We start from the raw sequence: 17687 nt of genomic DNA, 5'->3' as shown, positions 1-17687 counted from the left end.
ACTCTAAGCCCTATCCTGCTGTCGCAGTGGGATCCCCAGGGGCTGCCTCTGCTCCTCCCCAAGGGGTTTCTGTCTCCAGCCCTTTGTCACAGGGATCCCAGGGGCAGCTGCATCCCTAGCCCCAGGGAGTGTCTGCCACCCCCTGCCCCACATACTTACTTTACTCCCATTTGTTCCTCACACAGGCATCCTGAAGAACCGATTGCAGTACCCACTGGTGCCACAGACCCGGGGTGCCCCTGAGCTGTCCTGGTGCCGTGCAGCCACCTTGGGCCACCGTGCTGTGCCAGCTGCCTCCTATGGTCGTATCTATGCTGGAGGGCCCACAGGCAGCCTTTCACAGCCAGCCAGCCGCTACTCCTCTCGGGAACAGCTGGACCTGCTCCTCCGGCGGCAACTCAGCCGTGAGCGACTGGAGGAGGCCCCTGCCCCTATGCTTCATCCCCTGAGTCGGCCAGGTTCCCAAGAACGCCTGGATGCCGCACCAGGCCGCCTGGAGCCCAGGGACCGGGGCAGCACCCTACCACGGAGGCAGCCACCGAGGGACTACCCTGGTGCCAGGGCCGGCCGCTTCGGGTCGCGGGATGCTCTGGACCTAAGGGCGCCTTGCGAGTGGTTGAGCACACTGCCCCTGCCCCACAGTGCCCGGAACCTTGACCCACAGCCCCCGCCTCTGCCCCTGTCTCCCCAGCGGCAACTCTCAAGGGACCCCCTCTTGCCATCCCGGCCCCTGGATTCTCTGTCCAGGAGATCGAACTCAGGGGAGCAGCTGGACCGTGTGCCTAGCCGGCACCCCTCACGAGAAGGCCTCGGGCCACCCCCGCAGCTGCTCAGAGTTAGGGAGGACCCAGCCAGTGGCCCTAGCCATGGCCCCTCTACAGAGCAGCTGGACATTCTCTCCTCTATCCTTGCCTCCTTCAACTCCTCGGCTCTCTCCTCTGTGCAGTCCTCAAGCACGCCCTCGGGCCCTCACACCACTGCCACGCCTTCTGCCACAGCCTCTGCGCTTGGGCCCTCCACACCACGCTCTGCCACATCCCACAGCATCTCAGAGCTATCTCCAGACTCAGAGTAAGCAGGCTCTAGCCACTTGCCCTTACCCTCATCAGCTTAAGACAACCTCCTGTGTACCCTGGCCTGTGTTCTGCCACAAAATGGAGTATGGGTTGGCCCTGGCTTAGCACAGCCAGGGTGCCATGGGCTGGGGGCAGAAATCTGGCGGGGAATGGTGGTGTGATTAGCCGGAACTTGCAGGGTGTATGATTGGTGCCAGCCACCCTCCCCTGTACCTCCTGGGCGAAGGAAGAGAGATAGGTGCCTTCCGAAGGGCTTGAACAAGAGGAGGGGGTGAGAGCAGGTGCCAAGGCTTGGCAGTAGGAGGTAACCTGGTATGTGGAAGGGGCAAGGAGGAGAGGAAGAGTCATTGCCTGAGAGGCTTTGTTTAGGAGGTGGTATGGGATAAGGAGGGGCCAGAAGTGGTGCCAGGATATGGGCATCTTATATTCCAGGCTGAAGAGCTAACTTTGAAAGTAAGTCACTTATCCATTGATTGATTGATTGATTTAGTCAATGTTAGGTTCCTCGTGCCTGTGGGCACTGTGAGGTGGAGCACGTAGGAACTGAGCTGGGACCTGGTGCGTTTCAGGTGCCAATGGGGCATCTGTGGGGTAGGGAAAAGCAGTCGTACCTGGGAAGCAGCTGGATACACAGGAGCCAGAGGAGTGGGGAGGAAACAAGGGCTGCGAGGCTTTGGAAACCAAGAGGAGGAGAGTTGAGTTTTGAGAAGGAGGAACAGCTAGGTCAGGCTCTGTGGAGGGCCGCAGGGCGAAAGGAGGCTTTGGGGAGAAGGGGACCCCAGGTGTGGGACAGGAGGCCAATAAAACCCAGGCAGAGTCCGAGGAAGAGAAAGGAAGGAGGAGCAGGGAACTTGGGGCCTGGTGCCAGGGACTCTGGAAGGGTGCTGGGGGAGGGTTGAGGGAGAGCTATGAGTATTGCCTGGACCCAACTGCAGCCCAACTTTGGGGTCTGACTGGTGGGGGTCGGGGGTGGGCCTGGGGGGCTGAGCAGGGGTTTGGGTTCGGGAATCACACTTGACTTCTCCGAGTCTCTGTTTCCATATCTGTAAAATGTGTCTGTAGTGACAAACTTTCTGAGATGTGGAGATTTTTTGAGACGAAAATCTGTCAAGTGCTTAATGTAGTATTTGTACATAGTAGGTGCTCGCTGAATGCCTAGAGAGAAGACAGGAGGCCGCGGGGCCTTGCTGATGAGTCTTGGGGTGCAGAAGGGGTAAAGGGGCTTGAGAGCCCTGAAATGGGTGTAAGGGGGCCGGGGACTGAGAGGCAAAGGTGATGGGGTTGAGGGAAGTTGGCGGGGGCCCAGGCTGTGGTGGAAGCCCAGAGCCCCCTGACTGAATTCTCTCAGCAACCACCTCTGACTACCGCATTCAACTCTGCAGAGTTCCCAGAAGCGAGGGGCACTCCTGAGGGGCAGACTCACGGACCAGGAATGGCTGAGGGCAATGGAAGATTAGAGCTAACAGAAGAGACTCCGGGAGTCAGGGGCTGATCCCCAGGCAGCCTCCTGCCCACCCCCCAGCTCTCCCTGTTGCTGCAGTGCTGAGGCTCCTTGCTCTCTCTGTGAGCAAATCCCGCCATGCGTGTAACAGGTGCAGGGGGAAGAACTGAAAGGAGGACTTTTATACGTTTTGTACCTTTGTAACCAGAGAGATATGCTTATGTTATTTTTCAGCTTTTCTGTCTCCTGGGATTCTGAGGCTGGGCTGGGAGGGGAAGGGGACAGAGGGTAGAGTTTGGCCCCATTTGGGTCCCTGGCAAACCATATGCTCTTTCCTCTCATCTTACTGGGGCGGATTCAGACAGGGAGGGCAAGTAGCCTCCCACCCATTGATCTGAATATTGTTAGGGCCCAAAGTACAGAGCTGATCTTTGCTTTTTCTTGGATGCCCCAAGGGCCAAACTTCAGGGACAAGGGGTTGGTCTTGGAAACGGGGGTCCTCTGATCTCCTCACAGGGCTTGCTCACGCTGCCCCTCCCCGTGGATGTGTGTGTTTATTATGTGGAGTCCCTGCCACTTACTGCCTTATGACCTAGGACTGATGCTGTGGGGTGCTGGTGGAGCAGCAGATGTCATGTTTACAGAGCAAGGCTTCCCTTTCTCTCCTGGGGAGGGGCTCAGGCCTCTGTTCAGACATTCCTGCAGAGGGTGGACTAGGGGGTCATTTGCCAGCCCCTACCCCTGCTATGAGCAAAAGTTGTCCATGGTGCCATTCGATGCCCTGACCCTGCCCTGTGCTAGAATTTCTTCCGAGGGGTAGGGTAGGAGTGGGGGCAAGGGGAGCAAAAACAAGGGAATTGAAGACACAGAATGTAGGTGCCACTGCCTCCCATGTTTACAGGACCCTCCCTGGCCCTTGGCACCTGGGCTGCAGTAACTAGTTCCATCCTACTCTATTTTCTCCTATAGGGAAAAATGACTGTTAGGACCCTGTTCACAAAACTCTCTTTTATTACTTTGTCTGATGTCCAGAACTGGGGACTTTTAGATTTTGTTACTTTGTTTACAGGTCAAGATTTCAAACATTTTACAAGTTTGTTTACAACTGAAAACTTTGAACTTTTACACTTTGTTTACAGTTGAGAATGTGTTTTCCCCCCCCTTTGTTTACAAGTGAAAGATAGAGAAGATGGGAGAGGGGCTTGAGGACCCTGGACCTGGCCATCTTGAGGAGTTTCTAGCCTCTACCTCTCCCAGGCCAAAGGCCAGCCCTGAGCCCCCTGTTGAACAGCAGACCCAGAAATCCTCCAGAGCGGGCATCCTTTTACCGCTACGAACAATGGGTTGTGCAGGGTTGTAGGGGGTTCTGTGCAGACACCCCCCTGCCCCTTCCCTGCACATACTCTTGGGAGGCAGTTTCCAAGGAGATTAAAAGTTCTTCTTCACTGACTGGTGCCAAATCCGCCAGCCAGGACCCCAGCTCTCCTTACCCAGCAGAATGACCCCAGCCCTTGAAGGGTTAAGGGGCCCACTGTGGGGAGAGGGGGTCGTCCTTGCTATGTCCTAGGTTCTATAGATGTCCCTCGGTGGGGGTCCCCTGCTCCAGCCCAGTGGCCCTTTCCCTGTCTGTGTAAATTGTTCCGTGAAGCCGCGCTCTGTTTTGGGAATAAACTTCTATAGAAAATGGTTGTTGCCTCTTTCTGTTTGGGGGTGGGGGTGTAGGGTAGGAAGGAGGCTATGAATGATTCAGGCCAGGTTGACCTTTGGGAGAAATCTGAGCTCTGCACCCCCCTCAATATTCAGTTATTTTTAGCACATTTCGTCTGACATTTGGACCAGGTTCCCATCTCTTTCACCCTTAATTCTGGCCTGGCGCCTTGTGATTGGGGCCTGAAGTACGAGCACAGGTGCTGGGAGTAAAGTGCCAGGGAAACTCCTCTCTCTCAAGGTGGCAGCATGATGACTTGGTCTTCAGGGTGTGCAATTGTAACCTCGAATTTGCCCTGGCTAGGGGCCCAATCAACCCTAAGAACTGCCCTTGCTAACCCCTCAGCCCATTAACAGCACTGACCCCCACCAGCCTCTAGGACTTGGAGCTGGCTAGGACATCGCGTTCCTTCTCTGCTCAGGCAGAAATCTTTGGACAGAAACCGAGATGCCAGGCTGTGCTCTGTATAGAGGAAGGGAAACTCTCAGTCTCATTCTGGGTCTGGGTGTCCAGAGTTGAAGGGCAGCCTAGGGCACCTTCGGTGTCAGACATTGCCTGATCTTAAGAGGAGAGACTGAAGGTGGCGCCCGCAGAGACCTGATACCCCAAGGAGAGCTATGGCTCTGGCCATCAGTAGCGCCCGCAGGCAGCCCATTGGCGGGTTTCTCGCCCCATCCCGTTGGGTCCTTCCGCGAGAAGCCAAGACTTGGTATTCGCCTTTGTCGTACTCAGGGACCTGGGGCCGCGGCTATGGCCAGCTCCGCGCAGGTCTTTAGTCCCAGTTCTGCAGTTCTATCAGGTTTAGACAGGAGATTAAAAGTGAGCCAGGAGCGGCAGTACTAACCAGGCCGCAGGGGAGGAAGGGGTTAAATCTTCCGCCTTGGGGCTCGCCCAGCCTAAAGCGTGTCACTTAGGCCCCGCCCGACCACTCTGATTCGTCCAAGCCTTCCCTGTCCTATCCGGGGATTGGCCCCTCGGAGAGTGCCGGAGGTCCTCATCCCGGCCCCGCCTCCCGAGCCTCAGCGGCCTCCAGCCCCAGTTCCTGCAGCAGCCGGCAATTGACAGCCCGCTGGCCATGGGGCTGTCGGAAGCGTTGGGGTGAGTGCAGGGCGTGGCCCTGGTTCCCCGTGTCTGTGTCCGCGAGCCGCCGCGTGGTCTCGGTGCAGAAGCCGGCTTGGGTTAGCTCCGAAGGCGTACCGCCAAGTCCGGAGCAGGCATCTGCCTGCAACGCCTCTGTTTGCCGCTTTGCCGATTTTCTGCAGGCAGCTATCCCCTGAAGCGACGGATGGGGGCGGGAACTGGCGCGACCCTCTCTCCTGAGGACTGTGCGGGAAGCCACTCGAACGCCGCCCGCGAGCTGGCTTCGGGCCGCGGGAGGCGGCTGAGTGTGGCGGAGACCCGGCCCAGGAGGTGCGCCGATGGGCGCGTTGGGGCGGGAGGTCGTTGCACCGAGTCCATAACGGTGTCCTAAACCCACCTAGCTGTACAACTGATCCCGGATACTGGGATACGGCTGGAAGGGCTGCGGTGCCCTCCCAGAGGGAGGGGCCAATGATCTAGGCCCCGCCCTCCAAACACGCGCTCTGATGGGTGGTGGGGAGCGCTTTAAGAAGACCTGCGTGACTCACGGAGGAGGGGCAAGGGGGCTCAAAGATCTCTGTGAGACTGCGGTGCCAAGAGTCTCTGAGGATCTTCCTTGTGCGCACTCTACTCCCTTCTCCAAGCAGGACATCCAGGTTAGAGGCTCTTCCCAGGAGAGTTCCTACCCCTTCGGTGGGATCCTACCCCTAGGTCAGAGCTCACAGATCAGAACTTTCCTGAAAATTTTCCCAGCAGGGGAGTTTCCCCTCAGGGAAGATTCCTGCGCAGCGGAGATCTATTCTCAGGTGAAAGCTTTCACCCATTCCAGGTGGGACCCTCCCCCAGGTAAGAGCTTCTCTTAGGTGAGAGTACCTTCCACATGAGGACTTTACTGGTAGGTGAACACTTTCCCCACTGAGAAAGCTTCCTTCTCAGTATGAGCTACCCCCCCCCCCCGCCCCCTTAAGAATTCCCTCGCCTCCAGATCTCCTATTCCTAGAGGAGATCCACCTCCCGCTTCAGGTGGGAGCCTGGGTAGATAAGAGATTCTCCCAAGACAGGACATACCTGGCTGATGAAAACTTTCCTGTCAGTTGAGAGCTTTCCCCTACGTGAGATCTCACCTGGGAACAGGAGTTCTTGAGGGGGGGGATCTTCCCACTTTGAGTGGGAGCTTGCCTTTCCAGGTGAGACCCCTTTCTCCGGGTGAGAACCATTCCCTGGCTTTGTGAGATTAAGCCTGAGTTTGTCCACAACCTGGACCCTGGGGCTGGAGGCCCAGGGGCAATCTTAGCCTCAGCACCTTCCTTCCCTTAGAGGGGAGCCCCTCTAAAGAGCAGCCTGCCTGAAGAGCCGGAACCCTGGTTGCTGGATCCCTTCCTTGCGTGTGCTCTCAGATGGCCAGCACGGAGCTCATGGAGCAGCTGGATAAGGACTCAGAGACTAAACGGGGATTGGCTGGGGGATGGGCTGGGGGGGACCTGGGACCAGTCAGCCTGGGACCTGGACCTGGTAGAGCGCTCACAGCTGTCCCTGGGTTGGAGGTATGGATTGTATTCATCCTGATGTGTTTTTGTAGGGAACTTTGGCCCAGTGAGAGACTTGTGCTAGACAAAGTTCAGGGATTGCCACTGGCAGGGCGTGGGGCCAGCTGGGAGCTGGACCTACCTAGATCTTGAGGATGATTCTCTGACTCCAGGTGGAAGTGTGAGGGAGGTTGGACCAGGGTTAAACTCACTATGACTCTGGTCTCGCCACCCCAGTCAGAGGGACACAGAGGCACTGTTGCCTGTGACGCAGGCCATGGAGCTGAGGAAGCGAAACTACTACGTGGAACGGCCACTGCTGAATCAGGAACAGCTGGAGGAACTGGGCTGCTTGACCTCAGCCACCGAGACCCACCAGTGGCGAGCCTGGTTTCAGTAAGGCTGAGATTGGGGGCTGGGGGCACCGACAGGACTTAGGTAGACTGTGTTCCCAATGCCTACCATTGTGTCCTCAGGTGCTCCTACACTCGGGCCCGAGCCCTTCTCCTCCAACACCTCCCAGTTTTGGCGTGGCTACCCCGGTATCCCGTGCGTGACTGGCTCCTAGGTGACCTGTTGGCTGGCCTGAGTGTGGCCATTATGCAGCTACCACAGGGTGAGCCATACCTGACCCAGAGGCTGTACCCTCAGTCTTTGGGGGGTGATCTGCAGCCCTTCAAGGCCCTGGCCCGGAAGCCCTGTGGTCTTGTGCCCACCCCCCCCCACCCCCATCTGAAGCTTTGAGCCCTGCCCCTGGAACTATGGACCATGACCTAGGGCTGGGATTCCCTCATCCTTTTCAAGGCCCAGCCTTCCAAGCCTACATTGCTACCATTTCGCCTCCAGGCCTGGCCTATGCCCTCCTTGCTGGACTGCCCCCCGTGTTTGGCCTCTACAGCTCTTTCTATCCTGTGTTCATCTACTTTCTGTTTGGCACTTCCCGGCACATCTCCGTGGGTGAGTGGAGCCAGCCTCAGCCTTGCAGGAGGATGTCCACGTTCCCCCATGGAGGACAGGATGAGGGCAGGCTGAGGAGGGCAAGGGAACTTAGGGAAGGGGACAGCATTGGTGTTGGGCTACTGGGAGACTGGCCCAAGGTCATTCCCAGGCAGGACTAGGCCTCTGACTGTGGGGCCACAGATTCAGGATAGCTCCTGGCTCCGGGAGGATGTGTGTGAGGCATTGCAAGGGGCCCAGAACTTGGCAGAGGCCTGACTAGCCTGAGACAGGCCGTCCCTCTTTCCTCATTTCACCTTCCACGAGGGGAATGATTCTGAGCCGATGGACATGAGTGGAACAGGGCAGACGATGCAGGGCCAACGTTTCTAGCCACCCTCAAGAGCCCCTGAGCTCTGGGTTCATACATGACCACCAGCATTGCCTCTGTTTGTATGGCATAGTCTGAAGATACTTGTCTAGAGCTGACTGTCTCCTGGCCTCTGCCTTAAGGACAGGGCTCCTGGTTAGGGCAGTGCCCTCTCCCCTTCAGACCTGCCCTGACCTGTCCCTGCAGGTACCTTTGCTGTCATGTCTGTAATGGTGGGCAGTGTGACGGAATCCCTGGCCCCGGATGAGGACTTCCTGCAGGCTGAGAATGCTACAGTCGATGAGGAGGCCAGAGACGCTGCCCGGGTGCAACTGACCGCCACACTCAGTGTCCTGGTCGGCCTCTTCCAGGTGCGGAGCAGTCAGGAGTATGTGTTTCCGACCCCCACTGCTGCCAACCCCATCCCCACCCTCACCTGCCAGTTCCCCTGTCTGACCATCGCTGCCCTTCTCACTATTGCTGTTCACTCATGCCCCTTGGATCCCACCTGCCCCGGGCTGTGCTCTAACTGCCCTGAGGGCCTTTGTCTTCCCTGACTGTCCTTGGCCACCCCACAGGTGGGGCTGGGCCTGGTCCACTTCGGCTTCGTGGTCACCTACCTGTCAGAGCCTCTGGTCCGCGGCTATACCACAGCCGCGTCCATACAGGTCTTCGTCTCGCAGCTCAAGTATGTGTTTGGCCTCCAACTGAGCAGCCGCTCTGGGCCGCTGTCCCTCATCTATGTGAGTGAGGGTGGGAGGAGGGACGTGTAGGGTGTGCTCCACCATCTGGAGTGCTGGCTGTGACCCTGCCTCCCCTCAGACAGTTCTGGAGGTCTGCTGGAAGCTGCCCCAGAGCGTGGTTGGCACTGTGGTCACCGCATTGGTGGCAGGAGTGGTGCTGGTGCTGGTGAAACTGCTGAATGACAAACTGCAGCGACATCTGCCCCTGCCGCTCCCTGGGGAACTGCTCACGGTTCGGATTCTTCGGGGCAGGGGGGAAGGGCAAGGGAGGATATGTCCCTGCCAGCAGGTACCCTCGGGGATTTAAAGACCAGCCAGAGTGGGCACCAGGGAGAGTTCCTGGGGAGTGGCTGGAACCACAGCAGAAAGGTCCCATGTTGGTGCCTTCCAGTCCCCAAACAGCACCTTACCCGGTCATCCACTTCTCCCCATCTCCTGAAGGCTTTGCTTCAGGCCCCCTTCTTCCCTGCCAAAGTGGTTTCTCCACACTCTGACTGTCCTCTCCCCCCAGCTCATCGGAGCCACAGGCATCTCCTATGGCGTGGGTCTGAAGCACAGATTTGGGGTGGATGTCGTGGGCAACATTCCTGCAGGGTGAGCTCTGGCCCCTGTCGGGTTAGGGAGGGGTGGGCGGCCAGGACCAGCACCCTCCTTTGGCCTCACAGATGCCCTTTGCAGGCTGGTGCCCCCAGTGGCCCCCAGCCCCCAGCTGTTCGCCAGTCTTGTGGGCTACGCCTTCACCATCGCCGTGGTTGGTTTCGCCATTGCCATCTCACTGGGGAAGATCTTCGCCCTGAGGCACGGCTACCGGGTGGACAGCAACCAGGTCTGGCGGCAGGATATGGGGGCAGCTGGGTAAACAGAGATGCCAGGGCCTGGGGGGTGGGGGTGGGGCGGTGTGTGGTATAGCGGGTGGGACAGGGGGAAATAGCAAACAAGGGGCGCCTGGGTGGATCGGTTGGTCGGTTAAGCATCCGAGTTTGGCTCAGGTCATGATCACACGGTTTGTGGGTTTGAGCCCCATGTTGGGCTCTGTGCTGACAGCCTGGAGCCTGCTTCAGATTCTGTGTTTCTCTCTCTGCCCCTCCCCCGCCCATGCTCTGTCTCTGTCTCTCAAAAATAAATAAACGTTAAAAAGAAAGAAAAGAAACAGCAAACAAATGTGCTGGGGCCACGCAGGGGACTGGGACAGTAGCCAGGGCATTCGGGACAGTAGCCAAGTCTGGAGGCTGTTGAATGAGGATGGAGGTTGGGGACACCTGGGCCTAGATACAGTGGTACGGTGACCAGACATGACACACCCGCACTTCCCTCCACCAGGAGCTGGTGGCTCTCGGCCTCAGTAACCTCGTCGGGGGCTTCTTCCGGTGCTTCCCTGTGAGCTGCTCCATGTCCCGCAGCCTGGTACAGGAGAGCACCGGGGGCAACACGCAGGTGGGCTCCGGGTGCGGGTGTGCATCTGTGCGCACGCACACCGCTCTGGCTGGGCGGTCCTGCCCGCTCCTCCCTGCACCCTGCTCCCCTACCCTCCACCCCACCCCACCCCCCTGCTCACTCCCACCCTGCAGGTGGCTGGGGCTGTCTCCTCCCTCTTCATCCTCATTATCATCGTCAAACTTGGGGAACTCTTCCAAGACCTGCCCAAGGTGAGCCGCCTCCTCCCCACAGCCAGGCTTGAGGGACCTGGCCAGGCCAGGGGCTCAAATCAGTCAGGTCCTAGGTGAGGGGCAGGGACACAAGCTCATGCCCTGTTTTTCAAGGTTGAGCTCTTTGGGGTGGGATTTGGAGTTAAGGATCAGGGATTGGAACCCTTCCGAGTGAGATCCAAGTTGTTCAGTTCAGGGGGCAGGTGGCGGCTAGCGTCGTGCGGGGCTCATGCCCGGGTGGTCAGGGTTGTCAGCACCTGGGCGCCTCTCGGAAGTCCCTGGTGACACTCCCCTCACCCAGGCAGTCCTGGCAGCCGTCATTATCGTGAACCTGAAGGGCATGTTGAAGCAGTTCACCGACATATGTTCCCTCTGGAAGGCAAATCGAGTGGATCTGGTGAGAGGCCTGTGAGCCCATGGGTGGGGGTGGGGACCTACAGCAGGGCCCCCTCTAGAGCCTGTTGACCGCTGCCCTTCTGCTTTTAGCTCATCTGGCTGGTGACCTTTGTGGCCACCATCCTGCTGAACCTGGACCTTGGCCTGGCCGTTGCAGTGGTCTTCTCCCTGCTGCTTGTGGTGTTCCGTACGCAGCTGTGAGTCTCCCCTCTGGGTCCCCCCATCCCAGCTCGTGAGGGAGCGAGGCCCACACTTTCTCCCCACCGCCTTCCTGCATCTCGGGGGTCACCCAGGCTCCCTCGTACCCCCTCGCTGCCCCTTCCTCACATGGTCTCCTTCACAGGCCCCGCTACTCTGTCTTGGGGCAGGTGCCAGACACGGATATTTACCGAGATGTGGCTGAGTACTCAGAGGTGGGTGGCAGGGGCTGAGCAGGAGGCCTGGGGGTGGGACAGAGGCTGAATGGGCCTTTGTTAGTCTTGTCTGCACCTGGCAAAGACCCTGGGGATTGAGGGTGCTTTGGTCCTTGGAGCTTCAGGGGAGGAGTTCTAGTCTGCCACCCTCCTCAGAGCTAGGAGGGGACAGAGGAGGAGTGGATACAGGGGCCATGGGAGCCTGAGGGGAGGGGTCTGTCTTATCCTGTGGAGCAGCTCTGGGGCAGGAGCTTGGGACACCAGGGTGAAGGAGAGGCTGTTTGTGATCTGATCAGCAGAGTTCCTACATCTCTATCATTCGTTTACCTCCTGAGAAGTTTCATGCTTAATAGTAGGGGCAGTGGAATAAAACAAGCCCATTCCTGCTGACTTGGAGACTTGGAGTCTGAGTACAGTATAATCAGGCAGAGGGAGGAGTGGTCAGGAGGGGGAGCAGCTCAGCTGGATGGAAAGGGAGGTGGGGGCACATTGTGCAGGCCCAAGTGCTGAGCAGAGACCTGGACTGTGTCCTGGGTGGAATGGGAGCTGGGGAGGGTGTTTCTGTGTACATGCAGAAAACAGACCACAGAGTGGGGGGTGGAGACCCAAGAGGAGGCCTAAGAGCCTAGCCTGGGTTTTAACAGAAGGGAGGGGAGATGGGAAGGGAAGGTTCAGGGTGCCCTGGAGGAAGCTTTGACGGGCTTGGCTGAGGGTCTGGGTGGTGGGGGTGAGGGGTAGGGAGCAGGACGAGGTGTTAGGGTTATGTAGCCAAACCTGTGGCCCAAGGTCTGGGAGGGCAGTGGCTTGGTGATGGGGGGCCCTTGGGCCATACAGGAGAGGAAAGCAGGAGAGCAAGATACAACCAGGAGAGCAGAGGGCTCAGCCACCCCCAACCCTGACCCATCCCTAGGCCAGGGAGGTCCCAGGTGTGAAGATCTTCCGCTCCTCAGCCACCATGTACTTTGCTAATGCCGAGCTCTACAGCGACGCGCTGAAGCAGAGGGTGAGGCCTGGGGTCCCCAGGGTGAGTGTCATAGGGTCCCTTACCTCCCCAGAATGTCTGCATCCCTTCTGACATTTCTCTCTAGTGCGGTGTGGATGTTGACCACCTCATCTCCCGGAAGAAGAAGCTGGTCAAGAAGCAGGAGCAAAAGCTGAAGCGACTGAAGAAGCTCCAGAAACAGGCAGGGGCCTCTCTGAGCCAGGGACTCCTGGCCTCCTGACTTCTTAACCTCATTCATTCCCCTCTTCTCCCTGATGCCCCCAGGACCCCTGCTTTGCTCCCCTGGTGGGTCAGTGCTCTGGGTGGAGTTTTGTTTTCTCCCACATCCTAAGCCAGTAACAAGCGTTACACAGTAACAACCACCACGATCCTTTTCCAATCTGGCTGTTCCTGGAGCTGGTCAGAACCCCACCACCTTCAGTCTGGCAGCCCTGGGTCCCAAGCTTCAGTTCCTGGCCTGCCTACCTGCCCAAAGCCTGGGGGTGGTACCAGACTTGCCTGGCTTGGCTGTCAGGTGACAGCTGGGACAGCTTTTTACGGCCCCTCTCTTCCCCTGACCTAGACTGCCGCCTCCAAGGACACTTCTGTTTCTATCGAAGTCAACTCCAGCACCAGAGACATGGAGAGCAACAACATGGAGGACTCCAAGGCCGAGGGAGAGGGGTCAGCCATGAGCTGCAGAGATGGGGGTGCCCATGCATGTCCTGAGAGGAAGGCCACGGACCTACCAGCTGTGGGTTTTAAGTGGTGGTGCCAGTGGCAGGGGGGTGGGTGATGGATCAGATGCCCTATGGGGAGAGGTCTAGTGATCTGCCATAGATTCTGCTTGTGGCTCTCTTGTCTGCCATCGGAAGACCTTGAATTTGTAGAGTTCACAAGACCCCACAGTCTGTGCTCATGGGTAAAGGGAAAGGATTGGGAGTGGGGGGGAAATATGGGATCAAAAGGGATGCCAGGCTCAACTAGAGACCCAGATGGTATGCCAGGGTGTCTGCGTTTGCACATGTGTCCCTGGGCCCCCTCCCTGCTCCGCCCTGGCTGACTGAGGGTAGGCTACAATTGCCCAGCGCCCTCCCTTCTTAAGCCTCCCTAGTAAGCCTGGGTGCAGGAGGTAACAGAGCAGTATATGCAAGTCTGTATGTGCTCCTGAGTCTGGGCGTCCTCTCCTGTGTTTCCTCATGTGTCCCTCTTGCCTTTGCATACAAGAGACTCCCCACATCCTGGTTCTCCAGTGTCCCCTGAATGTCCCAATATATGTGGGTGTTTACGTGCATGCTCCCACATCTGACCCTATGTGTCCTTGTATGTCTGTGTGCTCCTTGACATCACCCCTTCATGGGCAGCCTTTGCAGTGTGTCTGGTTTGCCAGCAGGTGAGCACAGGGAATGAGCTAGAAGATATGGCAGCCAGCGGTCAAGAAGGTGCTAAGGCCCCAGATGTGACCACACTGAAAGCCCTGGGCCTGCCTCAGCCGCACTTCCACAGCCTCGTCCTGGATCTGGGAGCCCTCTCTTTTGTGGACACTGTGTGCCTCAAGAGCCTGAAGAATGTAAGGGGCTGGGGGCTGGGGACACCCCTAAGAAGAGCCCTGGGAGAGGACAAGGCCCCCTCAAGCCTCCTGACCCTATAACTAGATCCAAGAGCCCTCTGAGCTCCCCCTCAAAACTCCCTCCCACCCCAGCCTCCCTCTTCGGGACCCACAAGGCTCCCTCTGAGTCTGGCCCCCTTTTCTGCTGCAGATTTTCCGTGACTTCCGAGAGATCGAGGTGGAGGTGTACATGGCCGCCTGCCACAGTGCGTGGGATGGGGACATGAGCGGTCTGGGAGGGGAGTGGGCTCTTCCAGCCAAGGAGTTAAGGTCTCTGAAACTGGAGGTCAGAGGTGTCTTGAGGGGGCAGGGGTCAAGGATCAAGAGTGACTGGAGGTTTAGATGTAGCCTCAGGGGTAGAGGTCAGGGACGAAATGGGTCAGGGTATTCGGGGGACTGGGGTTGGGGTTCCTGGTGGTTCTATGAGTCAGGGGAGACCTATTCCTTGCCTACAGCCCCTGTGGTTGCCCAGCTTGAGGCTGGGCACTTCTTCGATGCATCAATCACTAAGCAGCATCTCTTTGCCTCTGTCCACGACGCTGTCCTCTTTGCCCTCCAACACCCGAGGTCCAGCCCTGCCAGCCCTGTTTTGGTGAGCTGGCCTCTGTCTTGCTGAGCTCTTTGTCTGTCTACTGGTTGTCCCTACCCTGACCCCCAGCTTCAGGAAGTTCACCCTTCCTGGATGGATCTGTCCCTGGTGGACCCATTGCTGCCCCTTCCTGCCTTTAGCTGAAGCTGCTCCTGGGAGCAGGGGTTGCTGTCCTGGGGGAAGGGGCTGATATGTGTCCTTTGGAAACTGACCAGAGCCTCCCCTCCTCTGCCTCCTCAGATGACCAAACTCTGACCATGCTGCCACCCTGCCTGAGACTGCTCCCCTCTGAATGTTGTAACTTGTGAGAACGACACCCCCCCCCAACCCTGGGCTGCCTCCAGATGTCCCCCAGGAGTCCCCTCCGTATAAACACACACACACATACACACAACTCAGGGCTGGAGGTTCTGGGACTCCAAGTTCAGTGCTATAGGCCAGGGATGGGGCACTGGAGTCAGACTGGCACTGGCTGGGTTGGGGGAAGATGTATGATTTTAGCCCCAGAAATAAAGATTTATTTGCCTAACACCAGGCTCTGCTGTGCCTTGGTGGGGGCTTGGTGGGGGCTTGGTGGGGTGGGCAGCCATCTACAGCCCTGGCTCCTGACCTTTCTTATGCCCCAAAGTGGGGACTGGAGTCAGAAGTTGGGGGGAAGGTTTGGGGAGGGCAGAGTCAGGTGAGACAGCAGACAGCCACCAGAGGGAAAGTTATGGGGCCCAGGGTGGGGGTACCCCAGGTCCAAGTTACCCAGCTGCTCTCAACCCTTGGCACCTATGTCTTCATCTGGAAGATAGTTGGAATCAGAGCTTCTTCTCAGGAATGATCCCAATGAGGTGCAGCCCCCGGAGGGTGTGAGTGAACCGGGGGGGGGGGGGGCGAGGAAGCATGGTGTTCACAGGTGCTGCTGGTCTGTGTTTAGAAGAATGTGCAGGATTGTCTACTTGGGAAAATGCCTGTTCATAATCATTACATCACCTGGGCTCTGCAGGTCATGGTCAACCAAGAAATGTGCTCATTTCTACCATAAAATGCCAGCATCTAGGCATGTTCCCTAGTGGGCAGCAGTGGGCCTTTAGGCCAGCTGATGCTCTGAGTGATGGCGGGGCGGTGCGGCTAAAATCTTTCTGGTCCTGTGTCTCGGCAGTATAGTGAAATGATGATTATACCCGCTTCCTGGGTTGCTCAGTGAATATTAAATGAGTCAGTGCCACAAAATGCTGACAGCAATGCTGGGCTCGAGCCACCTGCTCAAAAGCACATGAACACTGCTGTCCCCCAGGTACTGACCAGGTGCTCAGCTCTGTGCTGGACAAGCGGACGGAGGCTGACCTATCCTTCAAGTCACTGAAGCGCCCCTTGTCCAGCTCAGTTTTTATCATGTTCTGCATCAGCACCCTGTTCTGTGTTCATGAATCCTCCTCCCTGCCCCAGCCCCCAGAATCACAGCCCAGGAAGTCAGAGCTTTTTATCTGCTTTGTCACACGTATCCCAGCACCAGGAATGGTGCCTGGCGTGCTTGGCAAATATTGGGTGAGTGAAGCTTATGTGTCTGAGTGGAGGGCAGACCTCAAATAAGAAACTGCAGAGAGTTAGAACTTCTTTGAAGAAAATAAAACAGGGTCACACGACAGAGAAGGGACTGTGTTGCCCAGTATGCTCATGGGAGGGAAGCTAAGGGAGAAGGTGACACAGACTGAAACACCAGCCATGAGAAATGGAGGACCGTGTCCTGGCATAGGGAACAGCACTTGTTTTGGGGAACACCGGAGAGGCCTGCGTGAGTCTGGAGGGAGGCCACAGCACACAGGACCTCACAGGCCAGAGAGAACCTTCAGGCTTTGTTCAGAGCCTGTGGGGGCCCCACAGTTTTGAGCGCTCACCCTGCTGTGATTTGGACTGTGGGGTAGGCTGGGCTTTGGGGACCAGCAAGCGGCTCTGTGCCAGACAGCAGCCTTAGGGACCATGGGGTGTTAGAATTTGAGGGACTGAATGTTAGGTGAGGAAGGAAGCAGGGAGGAGGCTGGGGGAAGGAGTTGTTCTTCAGTCCTGGGCTGGCTAAGAGATTGGCACCCAGGCCTCAAGCGTACCGCCTATCTTGGCCCTGGAAGCCCCCCTTCCCCACCCTGCTGTGTTTTCTGGCCAGTCTGCCCCTCAGGAAAGGCCACGGACCCAGCTGGAACCTGCTGCCTGCCCCTGGGGGAGGGGTGTTTGTCTGTTGCCAGGCACCCAGGTTCCACCCGGGGACTTGGCACAGCCATGCTGCCCACACCGTTCATCCTGCTACTGCTGCCCCTGCTGGCGATGCCAGCCCCCTCCCATGCCTGGTCACGGCCCCTGTGGTACCAGGTGGGGCTGGACCTACAGCCCTGGGGGTGTCATCCGAACACCTTGGAAGGCTGTGGGGGCAGTCTGGGCTGTCCTGGCCACTGGATGGGCCTGGGGATGAACCGCATCTATCCTGTGGCTGGGGTCACACTCACCACCACCATGATGCTGATGGTCAGCCGTGCGGTGCTACAGCGGTGGCGCTCCCAGGGCACTAAGTCTGAGGTGAGCACAGCACTGCTCTGTTCCCCCAGCCTCCTGCCTCCACTCAGACCCAGTGAGATCACGTCCTCTACCCAACCCTCCCCCAGTCAACCTACCCATGCCTGTGCCCCCCCGCCCCCCGCACCGCTCACACTCTCTGGTCCCTACATCTGTCCACACCCATCAACCCCTGACCACTCCCAGTACTCTGTCCCCATCTGTCCCTCCGCCCCTTAATATCCTTATTCCTCATCCAGCCCCCTTGGCCCCCACGACCACCCCAGCCCATGGCAGACCCTCGGTGACCCTCCACCACCATCTGCCTTCCTATGCCCTTCTCCCTGGCCCCATCGCTGCCCCTCACCGCACCCTGATCCCATCCCTCTGCTCTCACTCTTGCCTCTTGGTCCTATCCTCAGCACCCGCAGGTGACCACTAGCCCCTCCGGACCCTGGAAACGGCGGAATCCGATCTCAGACCGCGCCCTGCTCATTGGGGTCCTGCACATGCTGGATGCCCTCCTGGTCCATATTGACTGCCACCTGCGGCATATAACCACCAAACAGAAAACCCCAATAAAGGGGTCTCCCACCCAGAGTGGGTGACCCAACATATGCCTCTCTTTGCCTGGTGGTCAGTC

At 58.1% G+C, this 17687-nt stretch overlaps 2 protein-coding genes across 2 annotated transcripts in view; both read left to right on the top strand.

The window, feature by feature from the left end:
* Nucleotides 1-15068, top strand: part of CELSR3 (cadherin EGF LAG seven-pass G-type receptor 3) — a 36598-nt gene extending 21530 nt beyond the window's left edge. Inside the window, 21 exon segments of the mRNA XM_049640371.1 lie at nucleotides 186-1071; nucleotides 7069-7227; nucleotides 7308-7447; nucleotides 7678-7788; nucleotides 8345-8508; nucleotides 8716-8880; nucleotides 8960-9112; nucleotides 9392-9474; nucleotides 9559-9706; nucleotides 10201-10314; nucleotides 10449-10526; nucleotides 10828-10923; nucleotides 11013-11119; nucleotides 11266-11335; nucleotides 12246-12338; nucleotides 12424-12519; nucleotides 12901-13071; nucleotides 13711-13887; nucleotides 14078-14132; nucleotides 14382-14518; nucleotides 14756-15068. Of these exon segments, the coding sequence (XP_049496328.1) occupies nucleotides 186-1071; nucleotides 7069-7227; nucleotides 7308-7447; nucleotides 7678-7788; nucleotides 8345-8508; nucleotides 8716-8880; nucleotides 8960-9112; nucleotides 9392-9474; nucleotides 9559-9706; nucleotides 10201-10314; nucleotides 10449-10526; nucleotides 10828-10923; nucleotides 11013-11119; nucleotides 11266-11335; nucleotides 12246-12338; nucleotides 12424-12519; nucleotides 12901-13071; nucleotides 13711-13887; nucleotides 14078-14132; nucleotides 14382-14518; nucleotides 14756-14770 (3218 nt within the window). The 3' untranslated portion in view covers nucleotides 14771-15068.
* Nucleotides 15069-16645: 1577 nt separating this feature from the next.
* Nucleotides 16646-17665, top strand: TMEM89 (transmembrane protein 89). The gene is made up of 2 exons (XM_049640370.1): nucleotides 16646-17068; nucleotides 17467-17665. Exons 1-2 carry the CDS (start codon nucleotides 16775-16777, stop codon nucleotides 17650-17652), a joined length of 480 nt encoding a protein of 159 aa, XP_049496327.1. The 5' UTR covers nucleotides 16646-16774; the 3' UTR covers nucleotides 17653-17665.
* Nucleotides 17666-17687: the final 22 nt, after the last annotated feature.

The sequence above is a fragment of the Panthera uncia genome, chromosome A2, assembly GCF_023721935.1.
Source record: "Panthera uncia isolate 11264 chromosome A2, Puncia_PCG_1.0, whole genome shotgun sequence".
Lineage (NCBI taxonomy): Eukaryota > Metazoa > Chordata > Mammalia > Carnivora > Felidae > Panthera > Panthera uncia.
This window is presented reverse-complemented; position numbering and strand designations above follow the sequence as displayed.

Bases quoted from the DNA above. Each gene is read 5' to 3' on its own strand.
- TMEM89 (XM_049640370.1), top strand. From the start codon at position 16,775: ATGCTGCCCACACCGTTCATCCTGCTACTGCTGCCCCTGCTGGCGATG. The intron at 17,069-17,466 runs GTGAGCACAGCA...TCCTATCCTCAG, and splicing joins CCCAGGGCACTAAGTCTGAG to CACCCGCAGGTGACCACTAG.